We start from the raw sequence: 14,440 nt of genomic DNA, 5'->3' as shown, positions 1-14,440 counted from the left end.
GAGACTCCTTTTGCACTATTCAGTAACTATTTAGTGTGAGTAACAGATTAGGAGTAGGTCAATTTCTGTACTATTTTTACTGAAGAAAAGAAAGTAAGGAGACCGTTCTTTAAAGGTCCACTATTTGAAATGTCATAAGAGGTCATGTAACAGGTCAACTAATTGACAACAGTTCTATTTGAATGTGTTCAGATATCACCATAGTCCAAGCAGAGACAGCACCACCCATTTTGGAAAAAAAGAAATTATTTCTAATAGCTATGAAGATGTAAAGAAAGTCTGGATTTAATCTAACAAGAGCTTAATAATAGTTATTTAATCGCAGCACTTTAGATAGCATTTCCTTTTATTTTGCTGTTTCATTCATTAGTACATCATTAAAACCAAATGTTTTCCTCCCCCTTCTCTCCAAATCTAACCACAGTGGTACAATATCTACTAGATATAGATCTATTAATAGAGACAGAGATAGAGATATCTATCTATCTATCGATGGAGATACATATCTACCTATCTCTATAGATACATATCGATCCATCTAGCTACAGAGATACATATACATATATACATACACATGCACACTACTTGGTTCCTTTTATCCAGTACAAAATATAACACATTCCAAATTCTCCTATTAACATTACCACACCACACTGAAAGATTTTAAAGTTACCGCTGGATGAAGCTAGAGTGAAAAACATATCATAAAACTGATGGAAGAGTTTTTTCAAATATCCATACTTTAAGAATTTATAATCTTCTTCATAAAAATATTCTTTTAAAGTTAGGGTTTTATATGGCTCCTAAAATTTATTTCAGATACATGATTTACTTTTGAAGAGCATTTTCACACTAAGACAAACTGAAAAGAGAAAATACACATTATGTAACATTTTTCATTCTACAGCAAGGTCTTAAATTTGTGTGCTTACATCTTAATCAATACTTCTGCTGTGGAACTGAATAAGATGTTCCTAAAATCATCATCAATGGTTAGATTTTCAGAAGGCATTTAGACACTGAGTGGAATTTTCAGTTACCAAAACTGCAGCTTTATAATACATTTTTTAAATATTGTCCCATGTTATCCTTAACTGGAACCAGGTACGAAATAAGAGCTATCAAACAAATATTTGATAGATTAGTAAATTTAGTAATGAAAATGGAAGAAAAAAAAAAAGGAGTATGGTAAAATCAAAGGTCCAGATGTAGCTAAACGTTTGCCTAGCTAAAAAAGTTAAGCAGCGTAAGGTTGAACAGTGAAGTATAATACCGTCTGCTTCTAAAGGCATGTTTTTCCTCAGTCTTTTTTGGAATGTGGATACATTCATTCATTCAATGTATACACCACCTTTCCCAACAAAGACTCAGAACATTTTGCAATAAGAATAGAGAATAAAATTTAAAAACAAGAGTGACAAGAAAATAAAAACAACTTAAAAGGGAATTAGAATATCAAGATAAAAAAAAAAAGAAGCCCCTCATCCCAAAAATATCTAATCCTAGCTCTGTTTGGTGAATGCAGGCCAAATAGGAACATCTTATAGGGATTCCAGAAGACGTTCAGGAGTGAGCTCTGGAGGAATTCAAGACGGGGAGGGCTCCAGAGATGAGGAGCAACTGCAGAGAATGACTCCCCACACATTTTCACTAAGTTGACTTAGCATGCTGTTGTCCCATAGCATAGTGTTCCCATAGGTACATAGAGTCCAGACCCTCTAGGACCTAGAATACCTTGAATTACCCTGGAAAGCTCAGTTTTCACCTAGAACAACAGTTTTCTATAATCTTCTATAAAGTTGATATCGACAACTACTGCCAGGCCTTATTCCAAGGAAACGGAGTAGAGAGGAAGAATGTGGAGAAGGGGAAGAGGTGGCCACAAAGCACACTGGCCACAAGGACTCCCCCAGAGCTACCTGGAAAAGTTGAATCCAGATCCAGAACACAGAGCTAGGGCCACTCTTCCCCTGCATAACAACTACACTCCTCTCACTACGCATGAGGAGACTCCAACAGAGACACTGGAGGAGAAGGTAAGTATTCAGGAAGTAAGTATTCCCACCCCTAGGAGACAACGGGTGGTGGTGGTGAGGGACTCTCTCCTGAGAAGTATGGAGGGACCCACCTGCCGTCCGGACCCCTTGTCCTGATAGGTCTGCTGTCTCCCTAGGCCCCGCATCCGGGACGCTGTGGAGAGGATCCCCAGGCTCATCCATCCATCCAACTGCTACCCCATGCTCTGCATCCATGTGGGCATGAACGATACAGCCAGGGGTAACCCTGACCAGGTCATGAGTTACTACAGGGCTCTGGGGGCTGGGCTCAAAGGCTAGGGGCTCATGTAGTTTTCTCTTCTGTGCTCCCTGTTGCAGGCCATGGACCCAGGAGGCAAGGCTACATGGAAGAAGTTAACAGATGCCTCAGATGGTGGTGTTACTGTGAGGGCTTTGGTTTCTTCAACCACAGCATGCACTTCAGAGAGAGGACTCCTGGGACAAGACGGCATCCACCTTATGTGGAGAGGTAAGTGCCTTTTCTCAGCCAGGATGGCTGATCTACTGGACAGGGCTTTAAACTGATTTTGCTGGGGGATGGGGAAACTCCAAGTGGAGCATTTCCGGGGACTGGCACACAGGAAAGCTCCCTTGTGGAGGACATTAAGATAGCCTTTTCAAAAACAGTTAACCAATCAGTTCTCCCACAGCGTCTCAGGAAATCAAGGTTGTCAGCTGGAGGTCTCAGCTGCCTGTACACCAATGCTAGGAGCATGAGGAGCTAGCCCTCCTGCTCTCTAGCAGGTAACATGACCTGGTAGAGACTACAGAGACCTAGTGGGACTCCTCTCACGATTGAAACATAGCCATTGGAAAGCCAAGGTGGCAACGGAATTTGTTAGCCACGAGAGTCAAGGACAATAACAAGTTCTTCTTCAGGTATGTAGGTAGTAGAAGGAAAAACAAATGGAAGTGTGGGACCCCTGCTTAACACATTGGGACAGCTGGTAACAGACATTCAGGAAAAAAAATTTACCCCTGAATGCCCACTTTAGTTCAGTATTTCACCAGACCAAGGAGAAAGACAAGCAAGATAAGGCTCATAGGGGACATGCCAGGAATGGCAGCCTCCCCACTGAGGATGCTGAGTGGGTGCAATACCAACTAGAAAAGCAAGACATTTATAAGTCAGCAGGACCAGATGGACTTCATCCAAGAGTACTGAAGGACCTGGCTGAGGTCATCATAGAACCCCTGGCAAATTTTTTTCACAAATCACTGCACGCAGGGGAGATCCCCGATGAATGGAAAAGGGCAAACATTGTGCCCATCTTCAAGAAGGGGAAGAGGGAGGACCCGGGCAACTATAGGCCAATCAGCCTAACCTCCATCCCAGGAAAATCCTGGGAAAGCTCATTAAAGAATCTATGTGCAATGCGCTTGCAGGAGGTAAGATTCTGAACGACAGCCAGCATGGCTTTTTCATAGGTAGATCTTGTTTTACCAATCTCATCTCCTACAACCACGTCTCGCCACCTGGCCATGGGAGATGAGGTAGATGTTATACACCTAGACTTCCAAAAGGCTTTTGATCTAGTATCCCATGATATCTTTGTGGGAAAACTGGAAGATGTGGGCTCAGCTGCTCAATGGTTCAGTGAGTGGGAAACTGGCTACAGGGTAGGATCCAGAGAGTTCTCATGAATGGATCTGTGTTGTCCTGGTGTGAAGTGGCCAGTGGTGTCCCTCAGGGGTCTGTGCTTGGACCGGTGCTTTTCAACATTTCTATCAATAATTTGGATGGGGGAGTGAAAAGCTCGCTGGCCACACTTGCAGACAACACCAAGTTATGGGGCAGTGTGGTCACGCCAGAACATAGGCTGCAGATACAGGCAGACCTGGACAGGCTCAAGAGTTGGGCAGACCAGAACCAAAAGAAGTTTAACACTTTCAAGTGTAAGGTGCTCCATCTGGGAGCAAATAATGCTCAACATACATACCAGCTCAGTGGCGACAGCTTGACTTGCACCATGGCTGAAAGGGACTTACGGGCAATGATTGACCATCACATGATCATGAGCTGTCAGTGTGACGCAGTGGCCAGGAGGGCAAAAAAAAAAAATGCTGGCATGCATCAACCGATGCATCTTGTGTCAAACTAAGGAAGTAATACTCCCACTGTATTCAGCACTGGTAAGACCACAGTCAAGTGTACTGCATTCAGTTCTGGTCATCGCACTTCAATAAGGATGTGGAAAAGCTTGACAGGGTCCAGAGAAGAGCAACCTGTATGATCAGGGACTTGTAAGGCAAGCCATACAAGGAAAGGCTGATGGACCTGGGCCTCTTTAGCCTAAAGAGAAGGTTGAGAGAGGACTTGACAGTGGCTTACTGTGACATCAGAGGACTGCATCAGGAGCTTGGTGAACAACTGTTTATGAGGACACCCCTGGGGAAGACCAAGACCAATAATACAAACTCCTGGAAGGCTGCTTCAGGCTTAATACCAGGAAAAACTCCTTCATAGTCAGGGTGTCCAGACCATGGAGTAAACTCCCTCCAGAGGTGGTGGTCACCTACCCTGGTGGTTTTCAAGAGGAAACTGGACAGTCACCTTGCTGGGGTCACTTGACCCCAGTTGTCTTCCTGACTAGAGCAGAGGGGCCGGACCCAATTATCTGAGAGTTCCCTTCCAGCCCCTAACAATCTATGAAACTTTAAGCCAGCAGGCTAAATATGTTATTTGCATAGATATTTTTTTTTTTTTTAATGGACTAATCCACATACAATACTTAAAACCTGATCGCCCCACACACACAGCAGTGTTCTGAGAAGTTGACACTTATATCATATTCATTTAGCAGTCCATTCCAGCATTAGTACTCCAGCCTTATTCTGAATTCTAACGCAATCTCTCCCCCAATAAATTCTTGTCTTAACATGAATATTAAGGTTAAAAAAAACCACAACATAATTTTACTGAAATATTTACATAGCTGCTTTCTGGTCAACTTCCCTCTAAATTTTGAGTGTTAATAAAAAAAAAAAAAATGATTTTACAACCTTGAAATGCTTCAGCCTCCTTTTCCCAGCAAGCTTCTCCCCTTCTCTCATTTTTTGTATGGTACCATTTCTGTGGTTTCTGAAGTTCCAAACAGCAGCAGTATGGCACAGGCCCATCAAAGCATACATATTGCAGCATGAGCGTCATGCTGATGGAAAGTGCCACATTAGCACAAGAATCACCTAGTGCTCACACACATTTGCATGAAGTAGAGGTGCATTGATGCACTGATCCGATAATCAGATCAGCACTGATATAAGAAAATTGGCTGCATCAGAAATTAGCCTGATACAGCTGATAATTTGGCCAATAAATGCCCGTGCATGCGCACAACCACAGTGCAACATGCAGGCAGCAAGGAGCACAGCCAAGCAGCTTGGAGAGTTGCGTGCAGCTGGTAAGTCTGTTGTGGTGGAAGGGGAGTGGGGAGGGAGGAGGCGTGGGGGGGGGGGGGTGCAGATCAATACCCCCAGCAGTGAGGGAGGGAGTAGGGCAGAGATGGGGGGGGCATGTGTCCCCCAGATCTGTGCAGGGAGGGGCAGGGCAGGCTGCAGCCGGGGCTGTGCTGGGCTCTTCTCCACAGGGGCTGGGGCTTAAGGTGGATGGCGGCAGCAGCGCTGTTAGGGGATTATGGGGGGGGGCTGTAGCACCCCCAAATTTTGCCATAACCCCTTCAAACCCCTCCTCCCAGTACTGCCGCCATCTGCCTGGCACAGCCCCAGCTCTTCCCGGCGCGTGGCTGGAGGCAGGGATTGAGCCCATAGCAACAGCCCATTACCTGCATGGAAGGTGGAAAATCAGAATCCCTTCTCCCTGATTCTGTAAGGAGCTACTCACAATGTGTAACTTGACCCTCTGAATGAGTTCAGAGTGGGACATGGGAAGACTGCTGCTTCAAGGTTTAGCCCTTTGATCTTACTGTTCTCATCTACCCTGGATAGATAGTATGGGTCTTTCTTGCTGGGTGAAAATGACCATGTTTCAGTTCCTACACCTTCCTGCAGCTGAATTCATCTAACCCTAGCAAATGAAGGGGTCAGGTGTGGATTAGTGTTTCTTCTGGTCCCAATCTTCTTGTCCTGGCTCCATGACGTGATCTGAAATTAATTCCCATGTGGTATCACTCCTGTTATCCACTCCCTGTTTCCTTCTCTGCTCCATTAAAAAAATGGGGGAGGAAGAAGTGAGGGGGCTTTGGTTACCCATCCCGCCATACCCAACCACTAGAGCTCCAACCTAGAGATGAGACAATGGCAAAGATGCAAAGAACTGCCCATACAGAACTAAAATCCTTTGTTTTGACTTCATGCAGGAGTCTGAAGAGAAAAGATGTCTTCCATTGTGCCATCATACCTTAAAGCAGATGTTTGAAAGTACCAGTGACATTAATTCCACTGATTTTCACAAAAGATGGGAGGAGTAGCAGCTGCAGCCAGGAACCCCATGGATCTTCACAAAAAGGAGCAAGGAAAAGGAGCAAGGAAAGAACCAAATGCTTTTTCATCCTTGCTACAAAATGACAAAGATGTAAGGGCTGAACAAGAGTACTTAACTTGACGCAAGGAGAATATTTGGAGATGTTTCTCCTCCTCTCTGAACAAAATAACTCTCTAACTCATTAAGAGTGGGGCTAGAACCAGTATTCAGCTTTTGGCGCACACAGTCCTTTCTAGCTAGCAAGTGTGGTACAACTACATAAAAAAGTTATAGCCACATAAATTTCATTCCTCAATTCAGATAAATTTATCCTCAAAGCTAAACACAAACATTCAAAAAGCTACAGATAGAAGCACTCTAAGTATCACGGTTTACTCAAAGCACTCTGGTTGGGTCAGAAACAAACAGAACAGACTTTCACTGTTCAGTGGAAGGGGCTCAAAGCCTGCCTGCACTGGCTGAGGTCAGCAGGCTGGAGGCACTCCTGCACGCCTCCCAGGAGGGTACTGAAGACTGCTGAACCCAACCAAGCAGCCAACAACCCCTAATTGGCCAGCGCAGCCCCACTCCGTACCAGATGGCTGCTATCAGCAACACCTGCTGCAGGGGGAGGGGAGAGGAAACGCCCTCACTGTTTCCTGGTTTGGGTCCGGGGGGGGGGGGGGGGGGGGGGACACAAGCAGGTTGGGTAAATGCAGCAGGAAGGCTCTGGTCCTCCACCCCCGCCTCTTGACAGATGCAGCTCGGAACTTCCCAGCTTTTTGCTACATGGGAAACTGGAGCCACCTGCCATACAGACACAGCCCAACCCCCTCCAAGATCCAAACCAGCAAGCTGGGGGCCTGCACGGCAGAGGGACTCCCGTGCCCAGCTGTACAGGGAGGATATAGAGCCTTTTCCTTCTCTTTGTGACAGTCTGGGAGCAGGGCTGGGCTGCTGCTCACCCAGAGCAGACAAGCACCAGCCGAAGCTACCAGACTGCGCAGTGAGGTGTCCCTGGGACAACGGCAAAATGCGACCTACCTTGACTCACCATGCAATCTGATACAGACTGTTGATAAAGTGCTCTAACCTAAAGCGCTTTAGTCTGATACCACTATCCATCCAGGGTTAGCTTCGAGCAGGATCTACCATTTTTCAAGTGCTCTACGTACCATGAATGTCTGTTTGGTTACAACTGTAGAGTGCTTTCCACATGCTTATCACGTGATAACTGTAACATCTGTACCTAGACTAAGTGTCAGAAGGGAAAATGAATGCATCTTCATTTCAGCATGTTAGCAGATCAAATAAAAGGTAATAAAACAGCAGAAGGTATTAAGGGTGGAGTCATTCTAAGCACTGTTAATTTTTGCCAGCTTAAATATGCTAGAACATTTAATGCAACTTCCACATACGTTCCCCCTTACAATCTCCAAGCAACTCTCAAGGGAAAAATATTATGGGTCTAGTAAAACAAATGCAAGAAAAGTTTGCACTGATACTTTCCATGTAGTATATGATAGTCAGTCATCCAACATTGAGTTTTGATCAGGTTTGGGTGGCTAATTCCTTCACGACATTTACAAAGTCCCTGCTACATAGTAAGCGTACACTTCTTTCTTTAGTTCAACTATTTTCACTTTAAAAAAAAAAAAAAAAAAAGTCCCTCCCATTTGAGTTAGCATGCAAGGTTTCAAGTAGAGACATTCAACTGATTTATGACAAAAATTGAGTAAGGGACCATCATGCTAACATTAAAAAAAAACAAAAGAACAAAAAGATTCCCTAAATAATAATACACAACATTAAAATTTACCAAATTGCGTAGATTACACATTAATCAAGTCACACTCTTACCTGTTAATAATAATTCCTGTTCATTTTCTAATTCATGAAGCAACTGGATCAAATGGACAGACACATCAATTAACTGCAGGTTCCTATGTATATTTTGAATAATAAAGGAGAGAAAGTTAAACATTCTCTTAAAACAAATGAACAAAAAACCAAAACTGTATACAATTATAAATAAGATCAACACGAAGTTTGCTATGTTTTCAATGGATGCAAAAAAAAAAAAAAATCATCATTAAACTTCATATGTAGGGCCCTATAAGGGGAGAATTCTTACTCATTTCCCATTAAAGTGCTATGTATTACCTCATTATTCTTAAAAATAAAAGGCTCTCTTTTTTCCCCCAGACTTAACAAATCTAAACTCTTTCACTATGAAGCTAAAAGTTCAAAGTCATAGCCTCTGCAAGCACTTGAATGTTCCATATACCTCAATGCTGGGTAAATGTTAGTGAATGCACAGACCAAAATACATTTCTGTAGCAGAGTGGGTTCTGGTTTCGTGGAGATGTTGCCTTTCAGATCAGCCTGCTCCATGGTCACCCAACAGCTCCAGGAATACCTGCATGCTTTCATGATTCCTAGACCCTTGTCAGTCTGGTTTTCATCCTAAATACAGTATGGTCATGGTCTTGGTAGACAATCTCTGCTTGGAGATCAACAGAAGAAACCATGCCCTGCTTATTTAGCTACGTCTTTCAGAGGCCTTTGACATAGTTGACCATGAAGTGCTGACAATGCACTTACAACCAATGGATACTGCGAGAGGGGAGGCAAAAGCCCCCACCCCCAACATGGCCCTGGATCCCTCCCGACTAGCCCCGATACTTACCACAGGGGCGGAGATATGCCAGTGCAGGCTCGGCAGTTCCAGAGCTGCCTGAGCCTGCAAATCGGTGAGCTCCGAGGGCGAGGCCTCAGAGGAGCATGGGCTGCTCAAAGAGTAGCTGGAAGAGGAGTCAGCTGGGCAGAAGGAGAGGCGCGGCACGCGGGCTGGGAGACGCAGGCGGTGGAGCCAGGCGGTAGCAGCCCCGAGTGCAGAGAAGAAAGCCCTAGTATCAGCCGGGGAAACCCGGCTGATGGAGCAAGTAATCCAGGCTCTGGGAGCCAAGGGCTGCCAGAGAACTGCAGCAGAGAGGAGTAGTTCTCTATTACCAGTCCGAGCAGAGCCTCCACAACAGCGGGGGGCAATGAGCGACAGCTGAGCCCCGTGAAGAGGAAGGAGCTGGCACCACCTGCATCAGAGCCCTGTGGGGAAGTGGCAAGTACCACCAGGTGGTGGGAACAGGAGTGAGCTGCAGGGCAAGCCGCAGGGACCCGGACCCAGCTTTTGCCAGGTAAGCAGGGGGTTGAGGGGCTGGAGGAGGGAACCATCCCCAACTCCCCCCCGCCCCCGTTCTTTCTCCCCACCCCTCGTTTGTTCCCCTAGCTCCGTGCTGGCTCTCCCAGCCCCCCACACTCACCAACAGTACCAGAGAACAAGCAAGAGGCTGGAGACAGTCCCGGAGACATTCTACTGCTGTCTTCAGCCCCCTACTCCTTCCCCTTCTGTCTCCACTCTCGCGAAAGCAGGGGAAAGAGCAGGGGGCTGGAGACAGCCCCTGGAGACATTCACCTGCTGTCTCCAGCCTCCTGCTCCCTCCCAAAGCTTGAGACAAGCAAGGGAAGGAGCAGGGGGGCTGGAGACAAGCCCCTGGAGATAAGCTGGAGACATCCCCTCCTCTCTCCAGCCTCCTGCTTGTTCTCTGCTACTGCTGGTGACTGGGGTGGGCCTGGGAGCTGGGGGAATGAGCCTCCTGTTTATTTGTCTATTCTCTCCAGCCTCCTGCTCTTCTTCAGCTTCTGGAGGCTGGAGATTAGCAGGGGAATGAGCAGGGGGCTAGAGACCAGCGGGGTGGTGTGGGGGGAGCCGTAGCCCTTGGCAGGGCCTGGGACCCTGCAGGCAGTGTAGTCCATGTGCTTGGGGCAGGGGGCACTCTGCCCTGTGGGGGGCAGGAGACCACTGGTGATGAGTAGGGGGTGCATATGCACTACTTGAGTGTGGCAGTGCACCCCCCAAAAAAGGTGTTGCCGACACGGCTGGTGGTGCCTGTAGGTGGTTATCGCTTACCACCCCTGCCCCTCCCCACCGCCAGAGGTGTCTGCAGGCAGTCGGCAATTGCTGCTGGCCACCACTGTTGCTGCCAGTGATGTCTATGGGTCTTGCCACCCATCCCCTCACTGCTGACAGTGCCAATGGTGTCTGCGGGAGCTCCCCGCTTATCACTTGCGCCACGCTCCCACCACCGCCAGTGCCACCAGCAGCATGCAGAGTTCATGCAGCGGACCCATCCCTCCTAAGCAGCCCCCACATTCACAGTCCCCCTACACCTACCCATACAGTGACTCACATCCCCCCACCCTCCTTCCCATCCCCTCCTGCAAACCCCACATCCCCCCCATCACACGCCTACCATGTGATAAGGAAACCCAAAGCAAACATTTAAACATAGATATTTAGGATTTATTTCATTATGATGCTAAAGACACTGATAAGCTTCCAAGTTTCTTTAACATTATAAAACATTGCCCATCTGATCAATCCCCCTTTCTTTCATTCTAATTGTGGAATAATGTGGATTTTGGGGTATTTTAAAAAGTGAATTTGGGATGCTGCTTCAGCAGTCTAGCTGACAAGGGGCTAGTGTCCCCAGATACCAATTGCCTGGGCTTCAGAAGCTCCTGAGGTTAAGTAACCCTGAGCTGCTGGCCAGGGCAGGCTTTAGTACTGCTGGAGACAGCACAGGTGCTAGCCCCAAGCTCTAGCTCCCCCTGGCTTCAGATATGGGAGGAGCCAGACAGGGCTGTTTTGCCCCAACTGGCACAATTTGCTCCACAACAAAATGCATGTACGAGCACATGCACTGAGGCAAAAAGCCCAGGCTCAAATTTGCACTGCTTCTATTTGAGCTGCTGCAAGCGCATGTGCGGACATGCCCAATGAGTCAATCCATTAGGAAACAGCCACATGCCTGGAGCAAGGGCAAACAATTTAGGCACTTTGTGAACCCTGGCTCCCATGAGTTTGGAGTCAAGTGTAGGTAGACAGACTAGTTCACAGTCTGCCAAGAGAGCCATTAAGTATTTCAATAGTCAGAAGTAAGCTGGGTAAGTTCATTCCTTTTGTGCATGGCATATGCAACCAGTGCCAGCAAGCAATGCAAAAAGGAGTTACACTATCTTTAAAGTTGTCCCACATTCAAGTGGTCCAGAAGGGAACTTGACAGCTTCAAACACTACTAGAATTTTCAACATTTTACAGCACTGAAATAGTTTAAAAGTTTAGAAAGAAAACTTCACAATAGGCAACCAACTAGTTCCTCTACAGCAGCAGTTCTCAACCAGAAGTCCATGAGCAGGTTTCAGGGGATCCAACTAGCCCCAAATGGGTCACTAGATGACCTCTGGAAGTCCCTTGCAACCTTGCTTCTGTGACTGCCTCGGGAGCAGGGCTGAGGCAGAAGGGAGGGAGAGAGGGAGCTCTCTGCCCCATCCCACAGCCAGACGCTGCTAGGAGCAAGAGGCCAGGCCGAGGTGGGGGAGGCAGAGGTTCCAGATAGGGCAGTGGTGCTGCAGCCACTGCCCTGCCCAGCTCTGGCACCTCAACCACAGGCAGCCAAACACCACCCTCTGCCTCCCTGTGCCTGGGCTCCCCATTGTCTGCGTGGTGGCACCAGCACCCATGCCAGAAGGAGGAGCTTAGTCAGGGCTGCAGCAGTGGCAGGCAGGAGGTTGCCTGCCGATGGGGCCAATGCTGGGCACCGAGAGGTTTCAGCGGGAACTAGTGTAGGCTGGGGGCAATTGCTGAGCACAGAGCCCTGCTGATTTTGCCCCCCATGCCTATGGAGACACTGAATGTCCCCAGCAGCTGCAAGCAACAGAGGCAGGTGATCTCCAACCCATGCCATCTTCCAGCCCTGCTGGGTGTGGCTCACCAGGGCTGCCCAAGCCCCCTGCCTACAAACCTACGTAACAAAGTTGCGGGGGATGGGGTGATGCTGCCCCAGTGCCGGGTGCTCAGTACCTGCACTCAGCCACTGCCCACATGGGGCAACCCAGCAGGTGCTGTTCAGAAGCATGGAGAGGTTGGCAGATGGCATGGGAAGTGCCTACCCAGGGCAGGTGTTTTTGTTTTCCACCTTCACCTTACAGGGCACAAGAGTTGAGGCATGTTTGACCCAGGGGCTAGCCTGCTCTGCTTACCCACCTGGGAAGTAATGACTGCTGTCATCTGAGTGACAGGAATTGAATGGCAGTCTCTGCACAACCCACAGGCAGCTGGTGTTGTTTGGGCTCCCCTTCCCTGGTTATTGCTGGGTTCTACACATCCTATCCTCTCACACGTGCTCACTCATGCATGCGCATGTATGCACTCATGTAAAGTGCTGCATCTGGGAAGGCAGAACCCCCAGCACATCTACAGGCTGGGCATCGCTAACCTGACCAGCACTACAAATGAAAGGGATCTGGGGGTAACAATAGACCCCAGCATGAATGAGCTGGCAATGTGATGTAGCAGGCACTAGGGCCAATAAAACTCTGGCATGCAACAATCAATGCATCACCAAAGAAGTGATTCTCCTGGTTTGCTCAACATTGGTGCAGCTACAGCTCGAGTACTGCATCCAGTTCTGGGTGCCACACTTCAACAAGGACATGCTAAAGCTCGAGAGGGTCCAGAGAAGGGCCACCCGTATGATCAGGGACTTGCATGGCAAGCAATACAAGAAGAGGCTGAGGGATCTCAGACTCTTCAGCCTAAAGGAAAGAAGGCCGAGAGGGGACCCGATTGTGGCTTACCACTATATCAGAGGCATACGTCAGGGGCTGGACAAACAACTGTTTACCAGGGTGCCCTGGGAGAAAACTAGAAACAATGGCCACAAATGCCTGGAAGATAGTTTCAGGCTGAACACTAGGAAAAACTTCTTCACAATTAGGGTGTCCAGACTATGGAACAAGCTCCCCACAGAGGTGGTGCAATCATCTACCCTAGAAGTCTTCAAGAGAAGACTGGAGATCACCTGGCTGGGGTCACCTGACCCCAGATGTCTTTCCTGCTCATGCAGGGGGTTGGACCCGATGATCAGGGGTTATTTCAGGGCCCTTGGCACGGCTTTACGAGCTCTCATGGTGCTCGGGCCAGGTTTCAGATGATTGGAAGATGGCCAATATGGTCCCCATCTTTAAAAAAGGGAGGAGGGAGGACCCGGGCAACTATAGGCCCATCAGTCTTACCTCAATCCTGGTGAAACTCTGATAAGATCATCAAGGAGCACATCTGTGATGGGCCGGCATTGGGTATGATGCTCAAGGGCAACCAGCATGGTTTCATTAGGGGCAGGTCATGTCAGACCAACCTGATTGCCTTTTACGATCAGGTCACAAAAGCATTGGATGCAGGTGTCACCGTGGATGTAGTCTTTCTGGACTTCAGCAAGGCCTTTGACATTGTCTCCCACCCCATCCTCATTAAAAAACTAGGCGACTGTGGCATTGGTGCCTACACAGTCAGATGGATTGCTAATTGGCTGAAGGGTCATACTCAGAGGGTGGTGATGGATGGGTCATATTCGACCTGGGGGGAAGTGGGCAGCAAAGTCCCCCAGGGCTTGGTCCTTGGGCCCGCGCTGTTCAATTTCTTTATCAGCGATTTGGACGACAGGGTGAAAAGCAACCTGTTCAAATTTGCTGATGATACCAAAATTTGGGGTGAGGTGGGCACGTTAGTAGGGAAGGAAAGACTGCAGCAAGACCTGGATAGGTTGCAAGGGTGGGCTAACAAAAACAGGATGCATTTCAATACTGACAAGTGCAGGGTGCTGCACTTCGGCAGTAGTAACCAGCAGCTCACTCATAAGATGGCAAACTCCCTTCTTGAGAGCACAGAGGCAGAAAGGGATCTTGGAGTCATCACTGATTCCAAGATGAACATGGGCCGACAATGCGAGGTCATGGTCAGCAGGGCTAACCAGACCTTATTGTGCATCCACAGGTGCATCTCAAGTAGGGCCAAGGAGGTGATCCTCCCCCTCTACGTGACACTGGTCAGGCCACAGCTGGAGTA

At 47.9% G+C, this 14,440-nt stretch overlaps 1 protein-coding gene across 2 annotated transcripts in view; it reads right to left on the bottom strand.

Annotated features, from left to right (window-relative positions):
* The window catches only part of ATXN10 (ataxin 10), a 240,740-nt gene that overhangs the window by 208,458 nt on the left and 17,842 nt on the right, over nucleotides 1-14,440 (bottom strand). For both annotated transcript variants that reach the window (XM_006267426.4, XM_019482264.2), the window contains exon 3: nucleotides 8,338-8,420. In XM_006267426.4, coding sequence (XP_006267488.1) covers nucleotides 8,338-8,420 — 83 coding nt within the window. The remainder of the gene's footprint in view (nucleotides 1-8,337; nucleotides 8,421-14,440) is intronic.

Source organism: Alligator mississippiensis, chromosome 4 (assembly GCF_030867095.1).
Source record: "Alligator mississippiensis isolate rAllMis1 chromosome 4, rAllMis1, whole genome shotgun sequence".
Classification (NCBI taxonomy): Eukaryota; Metazoa; Chordata; order Crocodylia; family Alligatoridae; genus Alligator; species Alligator mississippiensis.
The sequence above is the reverse complement of the archived record's forward strand: the minus strand, read 5'-3'. Positions and strand labels throughout refer to the sequence as shown.